The sequence below is a fragment of the Odocoileus virginianus genome, chromosome 11 (assembly GCF_023699985.2).
Source record: "Odocoileus virginianus isolate 20LAN1187 ecotype Illinois chromosome 11, Ovbor_1.2, whole genome shotgun sequence".
In the NCBI taxonomy this organism is placed as follows: Eukaryota; Metazoa; Chordata; class Mammalia; order Artiodactyla; family Cervidae; genus Odocoileus; species Odocoileus virginianus.
In genome coordinates, this window is record NC_069684.1 from 71394208 (window position 1) to 71419462 (window position 25255).

Genomic DNA, 25255 nt, shown 5'->3' on the forward strand with positions numbered 1-25255 from the left:
GTGGGAAGAATGTTATATTCAAAGTCAGAAAACTTCATATCTAGTCCTGGCTTTTTGGTATGAACTGAAGCCAGTTAAGTTTTCTGGCCCCCAGATTCCTCATCAACTACATTTCCTAGTTATCCAAACTGTACCTTCTATCTAGTAGGTGCCTAGTGGACATTTTATGAATGGATTTCTCAGCTGCTTTAAACTATCATCAGGCTCAGGGGGAAGGGGACAGTTTCAATGCCCTTTTTGCAGGTCCTGTTCCCTCCACCCAGCTTGGATTTACCTGCTGGGCACTCACCTGGGGGCAGGGTTCCCCTTGGCTTCACATTCGATCAAGATGTTGTCACGGGGATCCACAATGTGGTCCTTCACTGACTGCTTGGTGATGGTCGGGGGCTGGGACACTGCAAGAGCACACACAGTGAGCAGTCAGGGCTGCAGGGATCTGCCCTTGGGGAACGGCTGAAATTAAGAGCTTCAGGAGCCACCCAGACAAGCAGGCCAGCAGCGGTGAGCAGTGCCCCGTTCTAGAGACCCAACTGCTTAAACAGGGCTGCAAGAAAGGGCATGGTGTATCAAGGACTAAGTATAAAAAGAACCCCTTTACGTTCTCATCTTTATGAGAAACTGAAGGCCAGGCTTTTGGTTTACTCATTCTTATATTCTAATGCTTAGTACAATGTCTAGCATACAACAGTTCTTGATGAATGTTCATTGAATGAATAAAGGAACCCGAAGCAGCTCGATTTCCAGAACCTAGTTGCCATGATGGTTCTGAGCCCTGTAGGATCAATAGCTGGCCAAACTGTGGTGAGGCTAGAGCTGAAAGCCGCTTTAGTCCCCGGAGGCCTTCCCAGGGGCTTGTCTGCAGCCAAAGAGCCAGCTCCAGCCCCAAGCCCCGAAGTCCTCCACGACACTGCCGTGCCAGCCACTGGAGGACAGGGGGGCAGCGGTCCTTCCAGAAGCCGCTAGTCCCACCTCTTGGCCTTCTCCCATCCCTTCTTACTGCCCGCCACCTCCCAGAGGCACAAGCGCAGCCAGGCACCCCAGGGACTTACGCTCATTCTGAATGCTTGCTGTTAGTTCCCGATGGGTTAGCATTGTGAGGGGAGAAAAGAAGACAACAGTTATCAGTTATCGGCCATGACTGTCACCCAGGTGGCCTCAGGCCCCGGCCTGCAGGGGGAGGGGGAAGAGGGCTGGGGAGGCCAGTGTCGGCTCTCCTACAGCTTCAGAGCTCTGTGGGAGAGCCAAGCCGGGGTGGGGACAGACCCAGCGACGCTTCGTGGAGAAGGTGACGCCTTCCCCAGGGGACCAGACTGCACAACTGAGCAAATGACCAGCTGCTGACCAAATGATTTCCAGGGAAATCTGCACGTCAGAACTGGCAATGCTGCTCAAAAGAGGCTGGGGTCTGAGGATGCCACTCGTCATCGCCTGATGCCTGAGAGGAAAGCAAGCTCCTTAGCCAAGGGTGCGAGGGTGGGGCTGGAGGCCGGTGGGAGGCGTGGAGCTGAAGCACTGCTGCAAGGTGAAGCCCAAGGACCAGGCAGGTCCACAGCCTCATGGCTCCCTCCGCACCTTCTTCTTCACACCTGAAAGCATCTTCCCACCATCTCCTCCTCTGCCATCCTTTGGAAAACTCGAGGGAAGGATGAATTATTGTCATCTGCTCATGGCAGAAGTACACTGTTCTATGGAAATCCTGCTTCTGAACAACTGTGGAGATGAAGCAGAACCCACCACTCCTTTCTGTGCTTTTTACAAGGAGGGTAAAGGTGGCGTGGATGTGCCTGTGTTCGTGCACAGGAGTGTTGGCGTGTGGACCTTTCACACTTTAATCAGCATGAGAATCCCCTGTGGGGGTTGTCAGGTAAAAATTTGGGCTCTGACTAAGTAGGTCTGGGTGGGTCTGAGCGTCTGTGTTTCTGACAAGCAGCCAGGTGACTCTGGTGCCTGTGGTTTGCAGGCCACACTGTGAACAGCAAGGTTTTAGAGGGTTTATTCTTTGTGGGGAGAAGGGTTTGGTGAAAATTTCTCTGCAGAGGAGAGAACACATGTCGCTGTAACTTTTTAAGATGTCTTTCCCTTACAGTTACATCACTATATATATTACACGATTACATTACTGTAGGCCACTCTTATTTCAGGCCGGTGGAGAGGTCAGACACTGCTGGTGTGGTGAGCTGATCTTTTCCAAGTGAGCGCTCCCTGGGGAAAGGCTGAGCCACGATGACCTCAAAACTTTCTGACTTGATCAGTGAGATGTGCGAGAGGAGATTAGAAGCTCTAAGGGGGGAGGCCTGGAGAAGGCAGAGTTAAGGCAGGACCAGCACACAAGAGGAGCCCCAGGGGAGGGAAGACCGAGAGGGGAGGTGGGGGGAACAGGGACCAGGGCCTGCTACACACTGCCAGGAAGTGCAAATCTGGACGACAAAGCTCATGAAAAGGTTCAAAGGCATTCCTTCAGTGGGCTGGGGGTGTGTGGCCTGTCCACGGATTAAAGAGAAGTTTTATCTGCTTCATCATGTGCCTGGGGTGACTTTGGCAAGAAACAGAAAAGGAAAGAAAAGCCGAGGGGAACAGCAGAAATCTTGGTTTCTGAACACAGGCTCTAGAGAGCTCACCACTGTGGCATGTTCAACCATCTATGAGTCTCCTACTAGGACCCAAGAAAGGTAACTCTGGAAAGCCAGGGGCGCTGGGCAGCGAGGGAGGGGGAAGGGCCATGGTCAGGAGCAGCAGGGCTGACCCCTGACCCACGCCCCTGGCTACCAGCCCGGGCCCCTGGTTACTCCATCTCAGGACACATCTGACGTCTTTTGGGTTCTCAAATCCAGTTGAGGGTGCTGGCCTCACCCCGGATGGGAAGCCTAACACAGGGTCTGCTTTGCCCACGTGGGTTTCACGTCTCTTTTACACACAGGCCAGTTCAATGGAGACAGCGTGAGATGCTGCTGAGGGGGTGTCTGGTTCTTGAAAGGGAAGTTGACTCAGTTAAGGTCCCACAGGAAGTCTGGGGCAATGAGAATCAACTCTCCCACTGCTGGTCAGGAGCTCCTTTCTCATATCCATTCTCGGCTGGAGAGGTGAGCCAGCCAGCGGGGGCCCTGGCACTCTGCTCCCCTTGACACTCTGGACAGAGCGTGGGGGAGTGGAGGCTCTCTGCATCCTGCCCCCAGCCCCACACTGACATCTGGCCGGGGGCCTCTTAAGAAGCTACTTGCCTAAAGAGGTAGTGACACCTGCAGCCGCCACGTGCGGCCAAGGGATTTATCACAGGGACACGGCCAGCCAGAGGACACGCCGCCACAGCGGGAAGACAGTCACCACCTAGGCCTGTGCACAGCCCGCCCCTCTCTCCTATGGAACCTGCTGGGTGGCTCTTTCACTTCCAAGCGGGAGGAAAAGTCTTCCCATGGGCTCTGCAGGGAGCGATACAGATGCCCACTCAGTCTGCAGGGTTTCTGTATCCATGAACCCTTTTCATTTCTGTGGCTCTGACAGTCCCTGGCACCCCCGCCCCACGGAGGATGGAGTGAGAGTGCATGCGCGCTGTCGAGGCCACTGCAGCCTCACGCCCTGGCACGACAGTGAGGAGGGAGCATCGCTCCTACCCCGCTGCCCTCCTCCGTGGGTCCCTAGGGGAAAAGTGCCAAGTCCCTTGATGCAGGGAGGGAGATGGAGGGGCAAGCTGCCAGCAGACTCACTTTTCTGGCAAAATCACTCTGATGGATGGGGCAAAAGCAAGCCTTTGCTTTTTCCAAAGGTCACGCTGTTCTGCTTGGGTGGGGGGGTGTGCATGTGACTCTGTTGGCAGAGCAGCGGGAGCAGGAGGCCGCGTGTTCAGTGAGGGATTGTGCTGCGGCCTGGGCTCTGTTCTAGGACACCTGCTGCGCCCAAGCTCCCCGAGGCCCAGATGATGCCCCTCAAAGGGGAAGTGAGCAGAGGACACTCTGGGCAGCCTGTGGCTTGAGCCCCTCCACGCCCCCCAGCCAACACACAGAGAAAGCTGAGGGTGTTCCCGCTGCCTACAGTGAGCAAAGCTGCGTGAACACAGGGGTGTGGGTACCTTTCCTGCCTTTTGCAACATCACGGATGGACCCTAAGGTCAATGCTAAGAGAAATTAGTCAGACAGAGAGGGACAAATACTGTGTGTTCTCACTTACATGTAGAATCTAAAAAAAGTCAAAATCAAAGGAACAGAGTAGGATGGCGGCTGCCAGGGGCTGGGGGTGGGGGAAGCAGGGAGACGCTGGTCAAGGGGTACAACTTCCAACCACAGGATGGGTGAATTCTGGGATCCTGTGTACGGCACAGCAACCACTGTTAACTGTGCTGTATGGGCTTCTCTGGTGGCTCAGAGGTTAAAGCGTCTGCCTGGAATGTGGGAGGCCCCAGTTCAATCCCTGAATTGGGAAGATCCCCTGGAGAAGGAAATGGCAACCCACTCCAGTACTCTTGCCTGGAGAATCCCATGGAGGGAGGAGTGTGGTAGGCTACAGTCCATGGGGTTGCAAAGAGTCGGACACGACTGAGCGACTTCACTTTTCTTAGATACTTACAAGCTGGTACAGGAGATCTTAGAAGTTACCAGCACATACCCACAAAGGTAACTTTTTTTCTGAGTTCTACACCGTAAATAAGCATTTTTATGTCAGTAATATCTCAATAAAGCTGGGGCTGGGAAAGCCTGAGCTTTCCCCAGCCCCTTCCACTGGGTGGGATGGAAGGACCGGCTCAGATCATCTGGGAGGCATCCACCCTGCTGGGCCCGGGGCAGGGTAAACCCTGACTGACGAGCGCCTCTTCCCAGGGCACCTGGGTGCCCTCTGAAGGGCCTGCCTCACTCTCGTCTTGCACTCATCTTTCGCAGACTCAGGCTGGAGGTGGCCATGGCCGCTGCGCTTGCAGCAACCAGTGAGGCGCAGGATGTATGCGACAGGCGCAGGCAGCGGGAGCTTCTTGTTGACACGGCTGGGGGCAATGGGAGTGGCTCTGCAGAAGGACTTCCTCGTTAAGAAAGACACCATGGTCACGTCCTGGCCCTGCCTGGGTGAGCTGGAGAAAACAGCTTCATTTCTCTGCCTCTCAGAGTCGGCCAAGGATGAGACTGACTTTATGGATGGGCTGTGAGTCACTGGAGATGTGCCTGGAGAGCTCTGAGCTCACTGTCAGGCATAAGGCAGCTGCTATTCCAGGGAGACCCAAGATGAGCTAAAGGGGGCAGGCTAACCGAGGCGGGGTGTGGCACGTGGTCCAGACTGGGGGGCCAAGGGGCCTGGGCTCTTTCCGTGAGTCCATCACCCTTTGCTGTGTGGCCCTGAGGAAGCAGGGGCCTGGGTCCCAGTGAACACTCAGGAAGACGTCCTCCAGGCCCTCCTGGGGGGCCTGGCAGCTCTGCCCCACGGCTGGTGCTCTGCAGAGACTGGCTGTGGGGTCCTGCCCAGGGCCCCTGAGCTTTAGGATCCAGGTTCCTAAGACAGACGTCAAAGCCCTTGGGTCACAGGTTCACCCTGCAGGAACCCCTCGCCTACCCGGCCCGCGGATCAGAGAGGCAGCCAAGTAAGCAAGAAGTGGCAGAAGGGAAAGGAGCCTTCACCGCTTCCTGCGTAACCCAGTTTCCTCCTCAGCCCCGCTCTCCAGGGACGTGGCCTTACCATGCTCCTTATTAGACTGTCTGCCTGGGACCGTTAATGAGAAACCATCCCTGAGCCAGCAGTGCAGACGGTCTCCGTGGGAACAGTCTCCTTCACAACCGCCCTCTCCCTCCCTCCCTGAGGGTGTGCGCGCATGCACACAGGCGCGCACACACACACACACACACACACGCGCACACGCACATGTACACAGGTTGGGGCCATCAGGAGGGCCACAGGGGCCCTGGCCATCTTGTTCTGGGTCCAATTACAGTTTCTCCTGGCCTTCTCCACCCAGAAGGACCCCCTCCTCTGGGCAGCTGTTACTGGTGAAGTGTAGGCGGGAGGCAGCAGGGAGCTGAGGTACTTCCAACTTTTCTCCAAGCTGTGCTAGCTCCAGGCCCCAGAGGCTGGCTCTGGAGAGCTCAGCGGGGACTTCTTCAAGGCTGTATCACTCTCCCACCCCTCCCCAGACACCTGTTGCCTGGAAAGAGGCCAGGTCAACACTGGCATCACATAGGTCCCATCTATTCCTCGAAGCAGGAACGGGGGACAGGGGTGGTGTGTCCGTATCATAGCTCTGGGATGCCCAGAATTCCTGGCAGAAGAGTCAGAATTATAGCAAAGGTGGCACCCATCTCAATACAGGGCCAAGGATCACGGCTGCCAGTCAACGGGCCACTTACAAATGTAACACCAGATACAGCTGGTGGAGACACGGCTGCCAGATCAGCATTTTCATCTTGACTTTATGATCTTAACGGCCAAATAACGTCCCACCATAGGAAGCAGATGCCATGGATTTCACTTTTCAACTTTGCCATGGGAAAGTTGAAAACAAACAGAAGGAGTTCGTGCCGGATTCTCCCAGTGACACTATAATGGGGTTCTTTATTTTAATGGCTCACTTAGCCACAGTCTTTTGCAAAAGTCACCTCCTTCACAACTCCCCCCAGGCCATCTGTCCTCAGCACTTCAGCCAAAAGGACCTGGCTATGAGAAAGGCAAATCACGGCTGTCCACCGTGCTCGGCCCCTGGAAACTCCGCCCTGATAGGTTAGTCAAGACCACAGAGGGATGAGGGAGGGGTGTGGAGGGAAGGACTCCAGATTGATGCTCAGGCTTCCAGACTCTCAGCAGGCTCCGGGCAGCGACCAGCACAGCCCCGGCCCTGAGAGATGGCCTGGCGACTCCAGGTCCTAGGTTCCCAAGCATGAGCTCGCCCGCGTTGATCCTCTGGAGGAAAACCCAGCTCTGAATCCAGAAGCCACTGCTTCTGCTGTCCCCGCCTTCTCTGAACAGTCCTCACTCTCCCTGCCCCTCCCCGCTCCCCCGACTCCTCTGCCCCCAGTCAGCAGATTCCAAGTGGACAGGAGACTCACGGTCCATGGGAATCTCGATGGCCCCGCTGAGGCTGAGCGCGCAGAGGAGGACGGCTGTGCAGGCCCAGGGTGGCGGTGGCCCGGCCATCCTGAGCACCGGGCCTCGCGCCCCGCGCCCCGGCCCGCGAGGTCTCACTGCCTCCAGTCACTGGAACTGATCCTCCTGGACGGAGTTCAGCTGCAGAAAAAAATATGATGACAAGTGAGTGTTTCCTGAACTCCTGGTCCACTCTAGCAATCCGACAGAGCCTTGAGGATTCAGGGTCCCCTTGATTACAGACCTACATTCTAACACAAGTTTTTTTTAACCTTGTACTATCGACTTTTGGGATCTGACAATTCTTTGCGTGGGCACTGTCTTGGGTATTGTAGGGTGCTGAGCAGCACCCCTGGCCTCTGCCCACAAGACGCCAGGAAGGCCCACTCCTGCCCTCAACTGAAGATGTCTGCAGAATCGCCAACTGTCCCCTGGAGGGAGGGCAAACCACCCCCAGCTGAGAACCAGTTTTCTAGAAGAAAAGACAACTCTACATAGAACAGTTGTGAAAACAGACACTGGCTCTCAGGCCCAGCACCTGGAAGGTGCCATGCGCTGTTAGGCGCTCAGTCGTGTCCAACTCTCTGCGACCCCATGGACTGTAGCCCGCCAGGCTCCTCCATCCATGGAATTCCCCAGGGATGGGGATCCCCAGGGTTGCCATGCCCTCCTCCAGGAGTTCTTCCCAAACCAGGACTGAACTCGGGTCTCCTGCATTACAGACAGATTCTTTACCATCGGAGCCACCAGGGAAGCCCCATGCACTGCGCCTGTAGGAAACACACCTAGCTCACAGCCTTTCTGACCCACGTGTGATGAGGGGGCCTGAGGCTGAGTGTGTCCGGGTTAGCAGCATAGAGACAAGATCACAACGCTGTCCTTTGACCCGGAGACGGGGAGAGCGAAGGAGGCAGTGGTGCGGGGCAGTGGTTGGGTAAGTGGAAACTTGGTTGCCCAGGAGAGTTTGTAAATGAATGATTTCTGCAGATACTTTGTACATCTAACTATTTGGCAGTGGTCCCTGATGCTGTCCCTTTAGGGATAATGGCAGTGCGGATACGACAGCCCAGGACAGAAGGCTCCGGAGAGTTGGGAGAATAAGCAACATTCATGACAGCATGATGCTCACACCCTCAAGCACAAGCCATCGTTCCACGGCTGACAGGGGTAAGGGCTAAAAGTGCCTGTCCAAGGAGCCTGGGATGGTCCTGGAGAGAAAAATCCTCCCCCTGGTCCTGGGAGAGAAGAGCAACAACGGCCTACAGCTGAGTCTCAAACACCAACCTTTAAACTGCCTGAGGCTCTGAAACACGGAGTCTTAAAAAGTGGTCCAGTTTGCTGTTCTGACTATCATGGGGCCAAACAAGTCACAGAGGACAATGGAAGCAGTTTCCCCACAATTCCTCTGGCTTTTCTGGATGAGTAGTCACCTAGCAAATGGACACACTGTTTAAAACAATTTGGCAGCAATGTGAAGCCTTGATATCACCCGCACACTCCTGCAAGCTCCTATGTATCCTGACTGAGGGTGCAGGGGATCCTTTGTGCCTGAATGTGGGCAAACCAACGGAAGCTGATACCAGTTCCTCACCTCATGTGTATTTCTGGACTCCTTTCCTTGTCTGCTGTCTCCTTTCCCACTGCTTCTTCCTTGGTGTTGGCCATCATGTTTACATCAGTTACTGCAACAGCTTCCTAAGTGGTCTCTCCCCACTTCTGCCCTTTCCCCTGATTCATTCTCCACCTATAACCAGAGCACTTACTCCTCAAAGCAAATCAGTTCAGTTCAGTCGCTTAGTTGTGTCCGACTCTTTGCGACCCCGTGGACTGCAGCACACCAGGCCTCCCTGTCCATCACCAACTCCAGCCTACTCAAGCCCATGTCCATTGAATCGGTGATGCCATCCAACCATTTCATGTTCTGTTATCCCCTTCTCCTCCCGCCTCCAATCTTTCCCAGCATCAGGGTCTTTTCCAGTGAGTCAGTTCTTCACATCAGGTGGCCAAAGTATTAGAGCTTCAGTTTCAGCATCAGTCCTTCCAATGAATATTCAGGGCTGATTTCCTTTAGGATGGACTGCTTGGATCTCCCTGCAGTCCAAGGGGCTCTCAAGAGTCTTCTCCAACACCACGGTTCAAAAGCATCAATCCTTCAGCACTCGGCTTTCTTTATAGTCCAACTCTCACATCCATACATGACTACTGGAAAAACCATAGCTCTGACTAGATGGACCTTTTGTTGGCAAAGTAATGTCTCTGCTTTTTAATATCCTGTCTAAGTTTGTCATAGCTTTTCTTCCAAGGAGCAAGTGTGTTTTAATTTCATGGCTGCAGTCACCATCTGCAGTGATTTTGGAGCCCAAGAAAATAAAGTCTGTCACTGTTTCCATTGTTTTCCCATCTATTTGCTATGAAGTGATGGGACTAGATGCCATGATCTTAGTGCAAATGCAAATATAGATATGGTATCCCCCAGTCAAACTCATTAACTCACTGCTGCCCCAAAATTGAAGCTGAAGTCCATGACCTGGCTGGAAGCCCTGTGTGATGCAGCCTCAACTGCACGACCATTTCTTACCCTCCCCTTGTGTTCTGCATCCAGCCAACATGGGTAGTCTACCAGGTCTCATAGTACATAAAGCTCTACTGTGCTGACTTCTGCACAGATTAACTTCTGTCTAGAACACTTTCTGCATCTGCCCTCTCTCATTAGGGTGTGCCAAGTATGACATATGTGCCCCCTTGTCTGTGCTCCTGAACACCACTCCCCTATTACAGCACTTGTCACTATGAATTCATTCCAAAAGTCACTCCTCTGTACTCTCATAAAAAGGAAGGTGCTGTATGGGAAGGTGCCTCTTCTTGTTTATTCCTAGAGTATAGCATAATGGCTAAAACATAGCAGGTGCTCAGAACCATGTGATAGATGGATGCAAAATGAGCAGATGAATGCCTGAATAAAACAAACCACTTGGTTCACATGTTTTAGACCTCATGTTTTCCCATGAAACCGCCAGGCGGCGCAGGAGAGCACGTGCTTTGGACCTGGGAACTGTGAAGGCTTTCAATCAGTGGGGGAAAAGGTTCCCTCCCGACATAGGCGCTGCTCTCTGGCCAGGGAACCATTCAGCTGTGAGTGAGTTAGAAAGTAGAAAAGCTCCCAAGGGAGATTTTTTTTGGCCTGAAAGCCTAACAGGAGGTCTCTGCTTCTTTCTCTTCTCTAAGATGACCCTTACACTGTCTCAAAAAGAGTCTGCGATTGCCCCTCCGTGGTTCCTCACCTCCAAAGACTAGACTCAGGTTGTCCATCTGAAACCTTAGTGCTGAGGGAACCAGCAGAGGCTCAGCATTCCTTCCAGGAGGACAGTGGGGATGACTCCAGTTTTGGCTCTGAGACCACCATGTTTTGTTCAGGAGCCGCCAAGTGATAGGAAGTGATGGGAAAGAGAAGGGTATCTTTTTCTGGGAATCTTGATATAAACAGGAAGCCAGAAGCTATTCATTAACTAGATACACACTGGCAGGAAGAGAGGCCAATTATTTGCGGTGTCTTTACCCACAACTTAAAAAACACAGTAGGAAAAGAAGAGAGAAATAATCTCATTTAGCTACTTGACAATTCTCTTTCCCTTTTCCCTTGGAATCCAACTTTTCCGATAAAATCTTTAAAGAGGAAGATAATTTAAAGATTATTTAGCTTTATGGAATCACCTTACTTCTCAGATGAGGAAAACAAGAGCCTAGAAAGGGGAAGTGATGTCCTCAGTGTCACCTTATACACGGCTTTGTGGCAAAACTAAGAAAAGAACCCAGGTCTCCTGACTGGTAGCCCAGGGTTTTTCTATCAAATTTCCCTGTCTCTCCATATATATGACAATTACCAAGCAAAGTTGCAATTTAAAAAAGAAATGTATAGTTTGGCAGTATCTAAAAAATTAAACATAAAATTACCATATGACCCCATATTTCTGCTCTTAAGTATATGCCCTAAAGAATTAAAATCAGGGGCATGAACAAGTATATGCATGCTGCATGCTAAGTTGCTTCAGTCGTGTCCGACTCTTTGTGACCCCACAGACTGTAGCCCTCCAGTCTCCTCTGTCCACGGGATTCTCCAGGCAAGAATACTGAAGTGGAATGCCATGACCTCCTCCAGGGGATCTTCCTGAGCCAGGGATCAAATACTACATCTCCTGCAGCACTTGGAATGCAGGCAGATTCTTTACCACTGAGCCACCAGGGAAGCCCAAAACAAGTACATGTACACTCACGTTCATAGCAGCATCATTCACAATAGCCAAGGGGTTGAACCAGCCCAAATGTCCATCAATAGATAAATGAATAAACAATTGCTGGTTACAGGTGGGAGAAGCAGCCCGGGCGGGGCTCTGGGGGGGAACTGTCAGGGCCCTTCAAGGGGAATGCCACTAACTACGGAGCATCCCCTGGAGGAATGAGGAAAACTGCATATCCTCGAAAGGGCAGATGGAGGCTGCAGAAGAGGGGGTGGTGATGACGGTCTTGGAAAGGTGGAGGAGGGTGTGGAATTTTTCTGGTTAGCTTCATGGGGGCAAAAACAGGATCAAATGAGAAGAAATTCCAAAGAGGCAGCTGCTTCTCTGAGATGCAGAGAAGAATAATCTAATAAACATAGCCATCATACAAAACCATCCATGAAAATGAAACACCACCCACACAAGCTACCACTATGATACATTTGAACAATCCTTTTATATTGAATTAAATAGGTAAGAGGTGAACTATACAGATATAAAATACATTAAAGGGAGGTCTACTGCAGGGGGAGAGAGTAAGGAAAAGAACAACAATAAATAAAACCAAAAGAGAAATCTTGTGTGAATTGAGGTATACTATGAACTAGGGACTATGATTGATTCAAGTCTTGTATATCTGAGATCCCCACCCCCAACCCACTGTGTGAAAAGTAAATAAACGAAAGAGAAGAAAAAAAGAGAATAGAGTCACCCAAACATGAAGTGTGCTGCATGTGACACTGTTTTTCATAAAGAATGCAATGGCATTTGGTCAGGTGTGTTTCTGCCCCCATGGGGAGGCATCTGGACACTCATCAGGATCACCTGGGCACTACTGTAAAAACACAAACCCCTGCACCCTCAAACTTCTAGGCAGGGACCAAATCAAGCCTGCAGATGAGAAAAGCTTTTTCCAATGTGAAGGCCTTTAGAACCACTGTCATCTTACATGAGGATGCTTCACATACTTGGTCAACCTTCCTGAAGGCAAGGCCTTTATATCTGCAAGCCTTGTGGGAGATACGAATTCAAAATGTCTAAGACAGGGCCTAGGGAAGTGCATGTGAGTTGAGTGATGATCAGCCACTGGTGGGGACACCTGGAAATGACAGCCACTCCTGGCCAAGTTCAAGAGCAGTGGCCATGCAGAAAGGCCACATGGGTTTGAAGCTGCTCCCCACTTACAAGGTGGGGATCAGGGGCAAGTACTGAACCTTCAGGTCTTGGCATTTCTCATCTGAAAACTGCAGATAATAGGAGCACCTATTCTACAGGGCTGCAATTGTGACTTGATACCCAAATCCTATACAAAGGACTTAAAGCTTGGGGCAAAAGCTCAAGAAATGTTAGCTGCTGCTACCCAGCAGGCTTTGAACTACCTCCAGGACACGACCAGCAACAACCCCAAGGAGCAATGCTACTTATTCAGCCACAGTCACTTTCTGCTTTTCTGTTTTTCCCTTTTTGTGGGTCCTGATTTGCTTTCTTTCCCCAGACTGGGGGGCCCCTGGTGTTGATTCCTCAAGCTGTCCCTGGCAGATGGATGAGAGGACTGCAAGCTGCTGCAGTCGGGAGCTCCCCACATTCTCACAGCCCCAGTCTGAGCAGGCTGTACTGGTGGTCACAACACATCTGAAGTGACGGGGAGAAAAGACAGGCTGCGCTGAGACACAGTCCACTTGGCAGCTCCACACCCCCAGCAGCAGAATCCGCCACGGACTTCTGGGCAGCAGTCAGCCAGTCATTCGACCACTCACCAGACCTGGGCTCAGAGAACAAACAGGGACAAGAGACGGACACGGGGACAGGGGACCAGCTCTACTATCACAGAGCTTTCAGCTTCCAGTGGGGAAGTCAGGAAATAAACATCGAACGTCAGTAACAACAAAGTGAGGCACCAGTAAGCGCAAAGAAGAAAACACAGTCTGACCTGCACACGATGTTTACAGTAGCCTTTTCCATAATTGCCAAAACTGGGAAGCAACCAAACTATCTTTCAGTAGGTGAGTGGATAAATCAACTGTAGTCCATCCAGACAAACGGAATATATTTTAACACTAAAAAGAAATGAGCTATTAAGATATGAAAAGACATGGAGGAAACAAAGGCATATTAGTAAGTGAAAGAAGCCAATCTGAAAAAGCTATATACTGTATGATTCCATAGTTAACTACGGGACATTCTGGAAAAGGTGAAACTTGTGGAGACAATAAAAAGTTCAGACAATAAAAAGATGTGGAGAGGAGGAGTGATAAACAAGTGGAGCACAGAGGATTTCTAGGGCAATGAAACTACTCTTATGATACTCTGATAGTTTCATCATAATTTCTCAAAATCCACAGAATGCACAACACCAGGAGCGAATCCCGCTGTAAACTATGATCTTTGGGTGATAATGATATGTCAGTGCAGCCTCATCAACTGTAATGAATGTACCGCTTTGGTGGGAATGATGATGACAGGGGTGACTGTGCATGTGTAGAGGCAGGAGGCAAAAGGGAAATCTCTGTACCTTCTGCTATTTTGCTATGAATTTAAAAGTGCTCTATTAAAAAAAAAAAAAAAAAAGAGGAAACCACAGTAGGGTGATGTGATAAAAGGAAGTGAACAGCCAAGGAAGGCCTCTGTGAAAAGGTATCATTTGACCAAGATCTAAACAGCAAGAAGGAGTCAATATTGTAAAGATGGGTCATAAAAACATTCCAGGCAGGGAGAAGTGTCTGCGCAAAGGCCCTGTGGCAAGAAGCAGATGGAGACACGCAAGGAAGTGAAAGAAACCAGCATAGCTGGAGTCTGGAGGGCATGTGCAGAAGAAGAGAACAAGTCAAGAGTCAGAGATGGAGACAAGATATACTCCCAGAGGGATGAAGGCCAAAGGAAGGAGCTAAATTATGTTCCAAGCATCTAAGGAAGCTATTGCAGGGTTCTAAGTGGTGGACTGACCCGATGAGATTTGCTTGTAAAGACTACTCTGGCTTCTGTGTGGAAGACAGAACGTAGATGGAAAAAAGTGGAAGCAAGGAGGCCGTGCACAAAGTGCTGTGGCCTCTGGGGCGAGGCCAGCTCCTCGGCTTCCAAACCCAGAAACGTCACTATTCAGCGAAACCACCCAATGCAACCAGCCTCATGGCTATCCTGGGGTTTCACACAAAGTATCCCAAGTGGTGAGGGTGGAGCTGAATGAGTTCTCAAGTCTCCTAGTGCTGGGTTTTTGTGTTGGGTCCAGAGGAGCATGGTGGGTTCTCTGGAAGTGCCTCGGGCCTTCTCCATGGGGTGGGGGGGAGTGGCTAGCAGCTTTACAATCCTTATTGTACCTTGGGCTTTTGCACAGAAGGTTTATTTGAGAAAAGGATTCTGGGTTAGTAAAACAACAAACTGAAAACCCCTGTGCTGCTGAAGACATGTCTAACTTCCCAAATGCTGAAACCCTGTGCCTGGTGGCAAGCACACGTGGGTGTCACAGCAAAACACAGGCGTGAAGAACAGCACATCAGGCTGGGGCTGCAGCATTGGACCAGAAACCATCTGGTTTCCTGGGGCCAGGGCTTCCGCACTGAGGGCTGCGGTGGCTTCTCCAGAGGGCTTCAAGATCCCAACACTCTCGGACAACTCGTGTCCATCCCCAGCCCAGCCCAGACCATTAGGTCTCAAGGCGGGCTCTGGAAGCCTTCCCCGATCAGGCCCTTGCCTACCTGCCCAGCCTCATCCCTAGCCCCTCCACTCACCCCAGTTATACTGAATTACTTCTAATTCCCTGAACTGTCCTCATTTGCTGACCACAGGCTTTCCAATTTTTTCTTTTTTACCAGTATCTCCAACTCAAGATCAACCAGAGAAAGACAAGTATGTTTCCCAGACCAATCACTTAGGATGCCTGCTTCTACGTAGTCCGCCTCCAGGTGTTCCTGTCAGCGCACACCCAGAGCCTTCCCTTTCTTTCTCTAAAAGCTTGTCCTCTCCCCTCTCTGCCTTTAAGTCTCTGCCAAGGCAAGTGATGGTGGCCAACTCTCCTGCTGTAGTTCACTCTGAATAAAGAGCCACTGCTTGTGCTCACTTGGCTGGCATTTATTTTCACACCAACTTTACACATATCACTCTCTTTTCCTAGTCTGCCTTCTCTGTTCTTTCACCCAACTGTCTGTTATCTTTCAGGCGCAGGTCAGGTGACACCACCTCTGGGAAGCCTCCCTTGGTTTCCCTGGACCACCAAGCCTGGATCCAATCCTCACCCTTTGTGCTCTCAGAGAATGCTGGGATATACCCGCTGTAATGAGTTCTAGGTCCTGGAGTAGAATGTGGTCTTCCAACTACGCAATGAGTTCCTTGAGGATGGGGGACAGTGTCTTATTCAACCCACACAATGTCAAGCACACAGAGAACCTCGTGGACATTTATTGAATGTTTATCCAGCACCCTTGCTCTCCCCCTCCCATCCACGGTACCTGTATTCATTAGCTAGCACTGCCATGACAAAGTACCACAGACCGGAAACTCACTGTCTCAGAGTTCTGGGAGCTGGCAGTCCAAAATCAGGGTGTCAGCAGGGCTGGTTTCTCGTGAGGGCTCTCTCCTTAGCTTGCAAATGCCTGCCTTCCTGCAGTGTCCTCACATGGCCTTTCCTCTGTGCAAACACACCCCTGGTGCTTCCTCCTCTTCTTATAAGGACACCAGTCCTACTGGATGAGAGCCCACCCTACTGACATCATTCAACGTCAATTGCTTCTTTACAGACCCAATCTCCAAATACAGTTACATGTGGGTTGACCTTCAACATATGAATTTTAAGAGGGGCACAATTCAGTCCACAGTAGTACAGACATTTTTCTTCAGCGAATTTGTCCCTAAAGTGATCCTACGCAATTCTAGGGTTGGGCTGTGATTAGCATAAAAAAATAGCACTTTCTAACTCTCACCCCTATGGCTGGTTTAGGAATGGACACCTTATCCAGCCAGAGGCACTGGGCTTCATGGAGACTTCTGCTAAAAGCTCTGGGAAAGACAAGTTTTCCCCTCTCTTGAACGAATGCAGTGAGGGCCCCCACAGCGGGAGAGGGTGGAGCTTCAGGGACGGGCGGTGGGGGTCTCTGAGCGCACCGTGGGGACACTCCAACACTGCAGAAAGCAGAGAAAACACAGTGAGACCCGAGCCTTCGCGTCACTGTCTCAGTCACTGAGGGAGCGTTTCCTGAAGAAAGCCCGACTTGGGGACTTTAAATTACATGTGTGTTTATATTAAAAATTCTTCTGAATTTTTAAGCCAGATGCAGTTGTTTTCTATCACTTGCAACTGAGAGAGCTATCAGAATCAGAAATGCACCTGGAATATCCGCTGAACCCACACACTTCCCAAGATCTTCACTCTCTGTATTAAAGAAGCATATCCCCCTCTTCCTGCCTGCCTCAGCCTGGACCCGGCCCCATCCCTCTGCCGGGTCCCTGACCACCAACTCTCTGCTCTCTCTTGAAGGTTTCCAAACTCTTCTTAACTGGCTCTCTGCCTCAGCAGAGAAACATCTTCAAGTTCTCTCATAATGAAACCAAAAGATCATTCTCTGTATTCCATAGCTCCCTATAGGTACCTAATTTTTTCTTTCTTCTCATGAAAGTTTGTTTTTTTCCCCCAGTAGAGGTCAATGCCGTCTATGTTTGCTCATTTTGTTCCCATTCATTACTCCTCCAACCACATCCGGAACCTCTCCTGTCTGGACCCGCACTGGCCTCCAGACGGCCAGGTTCAGGGTTTTCAGTCTTTATCTCGCCAGGCCTCTTGGAGGCAGTAACAAGTGTTAATCATCCCACCTGTCCTGCGTCCTTCAGAACATCCTTTCCTCCTCGTTAGCCTCTGAGACCCCACTCTAGGGGCCCGTTTTCTTTCCGGCCATTCCAGCCTCCATGGCAGCACTGATCACACTGCTGGATCCTCTTCTTCTGCCTGACGTCCCCAGTATCTTCACGGGGCCCCTGACCTTCCATCTCTCTTCTGTGTTTGCTGGTACCCACCTAAGTCACCAAGCCAGACACTTGGAATCACTTACCTCCCGCTTCTTCTCACACCTCACATCCAGGCACCAAGGCCCCTGGACTGTCTCCCTCCGGGTGTCTCTCATTCCCCCTCCCTTCAGCACACTCCCAGTTGCTTACCTCTGATAAACATCATGTCTCGTTGCAATAAGCTCCCAACTGGTTTCCTTCCAATCCATTTTCCATGTTGCTATTACAGTGATTTTTCTAAATCCCCACCTGATCATGTCACCGCTCTGCTGAAAACCTTCCCATTTCTCCCCATCGCTCTATGTAAGATCAAATCCAAACTACTGAACATAACATACAAGGCTCTTTAAGGTCAGGTTTCTGGAGTCCCCTCCAAGCCCACACAACCCCTAAATGCCTCCTTGTGCGTGTAGTTGCTCAGTGTGTCTGACTCTTTTGCAGCCCCATGGACTGTAGACCACCAGGTTCCTCTGTCCATGGAATTCTCCATGCAAGAATACTGGAGTGGGTAGCCATTCCCTTCTCCAGGGGATCTTCCTGACCCAGAGATCAAGTATGTCACACTGTATTCAACCTCCATACTTTATCAATGCCAGCCCCTGTGCCTGTAAAGGCCTTCCCTCCTTGTTGTGTGATTAATTCCCACTCAGTCTTCAACACTTCACTGCTCAGACATCTTCTGCACAGTAAAGAATTCCTTGTGCCCTTCCGTGCCCCCTACCCCCAGCAGAGCTGGGAGTCCCTCTCATCTCCACCATAGCTTAAATCACCTCTCTGGGCACTTAGCACATGGGCAAAACTGTATGATTAAACTAAGGGTTGGAGGCCTTTTCTGTAGAAGTCTAGATAATAAGTATTTTAGGCTTTGTAAGACAGTTTCTGTCACAAGTGCTGAACTTTACCATTACAGAGTGAGGACCACCATACACAAGAAGTGAGTGGATGGGTGTGGCTATGTTCTAAGGAAACTTTATTTACAAAACAGGCAGTGGACTGGGATTGACCCGGGGGCTGTCGGTTGCTCACCACTGGCATAAGCTTTCTCCCATCTTTGTGGAATTCTTGAGGTTCAGACCATGCCCTGCTCATTTTTGAGTCCCCAGTGCCTGGCAGGGTCCCTGGCAGGAAATATTTATGGAAAGGAAGATTCAAGTAAAGGTCTCAGTCCTGCCACTTATCTTTTGTAAACTACTTGTTTTCCAAACCTTTTTTAAAATCTCATAAATGGAAATAAATACTCCTGCTTTGTCTGCTGCAGATGGCGGCTGTGAGAATCACATGAATAATGCATAGGAACACGAAGCATGGTACAAACGGAAGCTGTTTCACTGTTCACGTGACTCCACTACACAGACCTTTACCGTGTGAGTCTGAACCCAGGAGAGGGCCTATGATCTACCCGCCCGGTGCTCCGCCCATCTGGTGGGTGGTGTGGGGCTCAGCCGCAGCCCACTCTGCCCCACCGCATCCTCAGGCTCTGGGGACACGCCCAGGGGTGAGGTTGCTCAACTATTTCTCCTCTCCCCATCGCTCCTCTCGCCTCGTCCTAGCTTCCAGGCTCCATAGTTGCCCCCGGGCAGGTGTGAAACAGACTGTGTTTGCGACAGATGAATGGCTTGATGGCCTCTGAGGCCTCCCAGAGACTTGAGGATGTTCTCTGGGTTAGAATCAACAGGGGTAGAAGCTGATGACAGACTGGTAGTGGATGGTGAGAAGGAGGATGGTGTCTAGGCTGGAAGACTGGATGGGATGACACTCATAACTGGCATCAAGAATTAAGAAAGGGGAAAAGTCTGGAAGTGACTAGGGCTAGGGAGATCATGAGCTTGGAACCAAATATGTCCGGTTCGAAATGCCCAGGGCTGTGAACAAAACACCTCTGCAGGTAGTCTGAGGCTGTGTTTCTGAATTACTGCCTGCAGAAACACACAGCAACAGATTATGCTACAGGGCCGCGTGCCAGCAGCTAGCTCTTAGAATAAATTAATGAAATGACTAGAATAGTACTACAAGAACCAACTGAGGAATACACTCACACATCACTGCCACAGGGTATTGTGGGGGGAACAGAGAGATAATAAAAGCCCAACTGAGCCAGCGCAAAACTCAGCCATCCTGCATCAGATTAAAAAAACAAACACGCAGCAGGGTTTATTACTGAGGCTGCCTGGAAGCAACCTGTCCAGAAATCAGAGAAAGGAGCTGAAACAAAAGAGCAAATAGAAGCCCATCAAAACAAGGAGTGGGGAAGGGCCATGTGTGTGGGGTCTGAAAAGAACTCAGGAGTATCCCAGGCGGGCCACGGGCTCCCTGAAGACAGGCAGGCAGGCCCTCTTAGGGGAACTCAGGACTAGGACATAAGGAATTTCTCATCATTTGTTCCCAGTACCAACCAGGAACAGTTGCAAATGATGTATACATAAATATAAACCCAAGTGGCTCAGGTTATATAAATATAGAATATATATAACTTGTAATAATCACATTGTCACTCACTTTTCATTTTTCTTTCTTCAAGAATAGAGAAAGAGCTGGTATGTGTCCTCTATTATGTTTGGTTTGGCAGAAAAAAAAGCCGAGGAGCCGACTTAAGAGACAAAAGCTACACTCTCTGTGCACCACTCAAGCCCTGTGACCTGGCTCCCACCCCAGGCGGCCGCTTCTCCCGCAGGGCCAGCCTGGGCCTCGCACCCCCCGCCCCCCGACCAGCCAGGTAGTTTCTGGACCTCTGGCCATCTCTGTGAAGCCTGAAGTGCTCCCCGCTTACCCCTCTAAGTGCAAACGCCCCTCCTCGCCGAGGCCCTCAGTGGCAACCCCCCTGCAGCGCAGACCCTACCTTCCCACTGAAAGTGGGCTGCGATTTCCCCGTACCCCTAGCACGCTCTGTTCCAGGGGTCATACATATCCTCCTGCTGGCAAGACTAGTTGTTCCTACATCCATCTCCTGCATCAGACTCTGAACTTCCTGAGTCTATGTTCTGTCTCCCTCAGTAGCAAACCAGTACAATAAACGTGGAGTGAGTGAACAGCCGTCTTATCAGATACTTCCTCTTATTGTATCCATCAAGAATTAGTGTATTAGAAATTCTTGATTAAATCATATAATAAAACTGTTATTACAGCATACACTTGAGTAATAAAAATAACAGCAATAACCTAATAACATCTAATAAAGCATCCCATGAAGTAGACAGACCTTGTCCCTACTCAGCAGACACACTCATCCCCTTTTTCCCTGAAATCCACCTGTTCTGTCTGATCTCAGTCAGGGCCTCCCTGTTTCCTCCATCCTGCAGACAGACTCTCCGAACTAGGGATTCGGGGGCTCTAGGCACTAACCCCAGAATGGCCATCTCTCCTGTTTCCAGCCTCCCTGCACCCTCATCCCAAGGGTTTCAGCTCAGCTGCCCTGATCCTGAGGTCACCTTCTGCAGAGGGTCGCCCTGGGCACTGGGGAGGACCCTCCTCCCTGCTCCCCTCCTTCCACGGGTCCACAGCTCCCTTCCATCTCTCACGCCAAGGGAGGAACCAGGCAACAGATGGTGACCTCAGCCCGCGTGCTCCCTCCACTCACAGGCATCTGAAGGCCGGACGGGTTTCCTAGGAAACTCAAATGCCCCGTACTGGTGATTCCCAGCCTCTCCCAAAGAGAGCACCAAGCAGGGAGGAGGAAGACAGAGGGGAAGACGAGACCGATGGGAAGCGGCAGGAGGAGCTCCATGCCTTCCTCCCAAGTTTCCCCAGTGAAGCTAGATGCTTCATATCTCCCCTTCACCCCCAACAAGACGGCCGCAGCCTCAGCATCTTCACAAAGTTTCGCTGCCCGTGCAATCCTTGCCCCTCTCCCTTTCGGGGTTGTAACCACACGAACCCTCCTGGGCCCCCGGACTTGACAGCCTAAGAGAGCACTCACCAGCCTGCTTCTTCATCTGCCTCTCCCCTGCCCAGGAGAGAAGATCTGCTTCCTCCCTGCGTGGGGTCCAACCAGTTGTCCTCTAGGATTTTCCAACAGCTAAGGACACCTTGTATGTGGCTGCAAGTTCCCTTCCCCCTCCTCCCTTCTCAGGGCTGGAGGGGGTGGTCTCCATCTGCTGGGTGGCTGTGTTGCATGCTTGGCTCCCTGGCATTGTCAGAGGGAGGATCTGGGAGGAGAGAGGGGCTGTATTTAACCACTCAGAGGGCTCCCTTGGTGGCAGGGGCACCGGCAGGTCTGGCCCCGCCTCGCCCTGCCTGAGGTCACGGGGTCCCAGCAGGAGTCGGGGATGGGGAACAACAGTATCAGGTGACCCCAATTCCCACCAGGGGAGGCGGCGGAGGGGGACACCTGGGTTTAGGATTAAGGATTTGGCTGAAAACAACTGTTTCCTGCCCAACACCCAGAACTAATCTATTGGTTGAAACCTGAACCGCTTAGCTATTTATTAACTTGGGAACGAGGGAAGGAGGGGGCAGGAAAGGAGAAAGAGGTAAGAGACCTTTCCCTTGAGGTGCCCATCATGACTTTCCACTGAATTTCTCATGCTCCCTCCAGGCTGTCGGGCACAAAGCATGGGCAGGCGCCTTGGTGCTCACAAGCCAACAGGCGGCCCGGCCGCACGTGCAGGCTGCGCCCACCAGGAACATGTCCCCCTTCTGGGCAGGAGGTGCCCCCCTCTCTGCAGGGGGCAGATCCAGCTGGGACACTAAGTCAGCAGAGCTTGGACAGGGCGAGCTGCTGCATGGCCCTGCACAGCTGGTTTGCGTGCGTCCACCAGAAATCTTTTAACCTTCTCTGCTCATAAGGGATCTTTCAGTTCAGTTCAGTTCAGTTCAGTCACTCAGTTGTGTCTGACTCTTTGCGATCCCATGAATCGCAGCACGCCAGGCCTCCCTGTCCATCACCAACTCCCGGAGATTACTCAAACTCATGCCCGAGTCAGTGATGCCATCTAGCCATCTCATTCTCTGTCATCCCCTTCTCCTCCCGCCCTCAATCCCTCCCAGCATCAGGGTCTTTTCTAATGAGTCAACTCTTCCCATCAGGTGGCCAAAGTATTGGAGTTTCAGCTTCAGCATCAGTCCTTCCAATGAACACCCAGGACTGATCTCCTTTAGGATGGACTGGTTGGATCTCCTTGCAGTCCAAGGGACTCTCAAGAGTCTTCTCCAACACCACAGTTCAAAAGCATCAATTTCTTGGCGCTCGGCTTTCTTCACAGTCCAACTCTCACATCCATACATGACCACTGGAAAAACCATAGCCTTGACTAGACGGACCTTTGTTGGCAAAATAATGTCTCTGCTTTTTAATATGCTATCTAGATTGGTCATAACTTTCCTTCCAAGGAATAAGCATCTTTTAATTTCATGGCTGCAATCACCATCTGCAGTGACTTTGGAGCCCCCCAAAATAAACTCTGACACTGTTTCCATTGTTTCCCCATCTATTTGCCATGAAGTGATGGGACCAGATGCCATGATCTTAGTTTTCTGAATGTTGAGCTTTAAGCCAACTTTTTGACTCTCCTCTTTCACTTTCATCAAGAGGCTTTTTAGTTCCTCTTCACTTTCTGCCATAAGGGTGGTGTCATCTGCCTATCTGAGGTTATTGATATTTCTCCCAGCAGTCTTGATTCCAGCCTGTGCTTCTTCCAGCCCAGTGTTTCTCATGATGTACTCTGCATATAAGTTAAATAAGCAGGGTGACAATATACAGCCTTGACGTACTCCTTTTCCTATTTGGAACCAGTCTGTTGTTCCATGTCCAGTTCTAACTGTTGCTTCCTAACCTGCATACAGGTTTCTTAGGTTATTTTTATTTACTTTCCTCCCATCACCACAATGCTTCAATGAACACCCCTGTACATATAGCCCAATATATAGAGAAAGTGGGGAGGCTGCCTTATCCTGTCTCTTTGACCCCATGCCAACTGGGACCTGATATATATGTCAGCCTGGTATAGCGAGGCAGCCCGCAGTATATAAGCGATCAGGTCCAGAGCCCAACCCTGGACAGCCCACCGCACAAGCCAGTAGTTGCTGGACACACTGGCAGGGAGCGCACCGGTGCTGCAGTCCAACCGAGCCAGCTTTCTGAGGCTCTCTGGGGCTGTGCAGTTTCTCCACATTATTATTATTGCTTACTTGCTCATCCTCCAAGATGCAGGACGAGAAAACACACATGGAATGGAAAAGATTCTCAAATATAGTGAGTGCTGCTGCCTGTTAGCTGATCAGACGCTGCACAGGGCTGCCTTCAATACGGTTTGTGGAAATCTGTGAATTTCCATTATTCTGGCTCCACTCACTGCCACTGCTCGGCGTTAACTGAGCTCTGACCAGGCTCCTTACAAAGACTAGCAGGTAAAACAGGCTGTAAAGGAAACAGAAGTTTCAAGTAGGGTGTGCAGACAGCAATCAGCTTGGAGACATCAGCTAAAAAGACACAGGAAACAACCTGCCCTCAGTGGGGGGAGAAATTCTGCCGCCTCCAGGAAGGAGAAGAGCCCCCAGCTCTCCACAACTCAAGAGCCAGCTCGGCATTCACCTCCCTGTTTTCTACCCTCAGGGAGAAAGTTTCACAGCAATTAGACACACAGCTTCTTCGCAGCTGGAGGGAGAGAAGAGAGGGCTTGTGAAGCTCCCCACCCCCTCCACGTGGGGGAGAAGACAGCAGGATAGCAGAGCTGGCTCCCCTGCTAGCTGACGGCCTGTTAGAAAAGGAGACAGAGGAAAGTGGTCATAACCTATGGACACGATCCCACGCGTGCAAGCGTGTAGCCCAAGATTTGGGGAAGGTGAGGAGGGCCCTGGGTAGATGGAAAGAGAGAGACTGGCGAGAAGGCTGAAAGTGGGCTTGATTTAGTATGAGAAGATCTAGGTTCCTCAAAACATGACCCAGCAAACCACTCCTGGGTAAACAGCAAAGAACTAAAAATACATGCCCAGGTGAGAACTAATTTGCACATAAGTGTTCACAGCAGCATAGTTGATCACAGACAAAAGGTGGAAACAACCTAAACAGTCCCATCAACTGAGGATGGATAAATAAAATGTGGTATATCTATATATATATGATGGAATATTATTTAACCATAAGAAGCAATGATGTAGAGAGACATGCTACAATGTGGATGAACCTTGAAAACATCATGCTAAGTAAAAGAAGCCAGACACAAATGACCACGTATTGTACCATTCCATTAATATGAAATGTCTGAAACAGGCAAATCTACAGAAGCAGGAAATAGGTTAATGACTATCTAGGGCTAGAGGAAGACTGAGCTTCCCTGGGGGCTCAGATAGTAAAGAATCTGCCTGCAATGCAGGAGACCCAGGTTCGACCCCTGGATCAGGAAGATGCCCTGGAGAAGAGAATGGCTACCAAACCAGTATTCTTGTCTGGAGGACTCCATGGACAGAGGAGTCTGGTGGACTACAGTCCATGGAGTTGCAAAGAGTTGGACACAACTGAGTGACTAACCCTCACTCCCTGAGAGAAAGACCATGGTCAGGGGGAAGAGGAGGGACTGCTAATGGGTGTGGGGTTTTTTTGGTGAAAGGAGAAGGCAATGAAAATGTTCTAAAATTAACTATGGTAATTAGCACCCAATGCTGTGAATATATTAAAAATCAGTGCATAATATATTTTTAACTTATTTTTTTGAAGTATAGTTGATATGCAAGTTATATATTTTATATAGGAGAACTGTATGGTATATGAATTATATCTCAATGAAACTATTGTTTAAAATATCAATGAGAAACAAGGATTAATTACATAAGAACTTGGAAGGCTTTGTTAGAAAACTGTGATACTTCAAAAAAGGAAAATAAATGATTAAATTTATAAACATAGCTTCAAATGTTCAAAGGAACTTAAGTTTATAATGGAATCAAACATTATTATTAAAATTTATGAGATTTATAAAAAGAATTGTGAACTTTATCAGCTGAAAGGT

The 25255-nt window shown here is 50.4% G+C and overlaps 1 protein-coding gene across 21 annotated transcripts in view; it reads right to left on the reverse strand.

The window, feature by feature from the left end:
- The window catches only part of NFASC (neurofascin), a 195377-nt gene that overhangs the window by 67696 nt on the left and 102426 nt on the right, over positions 1-25255 (reverse strand). For 14 of the 21 annotated variants that reach the window (XM_070474614.1, XM_070474619.1, XM_070474618.1 and 11 more), the window contains 3 exons: positions 7014-7191; positions 1050-1067; positions 290-395 (listed from right to left, as the gene is read on the reverse strand). In XM_070474614.1, coding sequence (XP_070330715.1) covers positions 290-395; positions 1050-1067; positions 7014-7101 — 212 coding nt within the window. In that variant the 5' untranslated portion in view covers positions 7102-7191. The remainder of the gene's footprint in view (positions 1-289; positions 396-1049; positions 1068-7013; positions 7192-25255) is intronic. The other 7 variants (XM_070474620.1, XM_070474617.1, XM_070474630.1 and 4 more) reach the window with 1 other exon arrangement.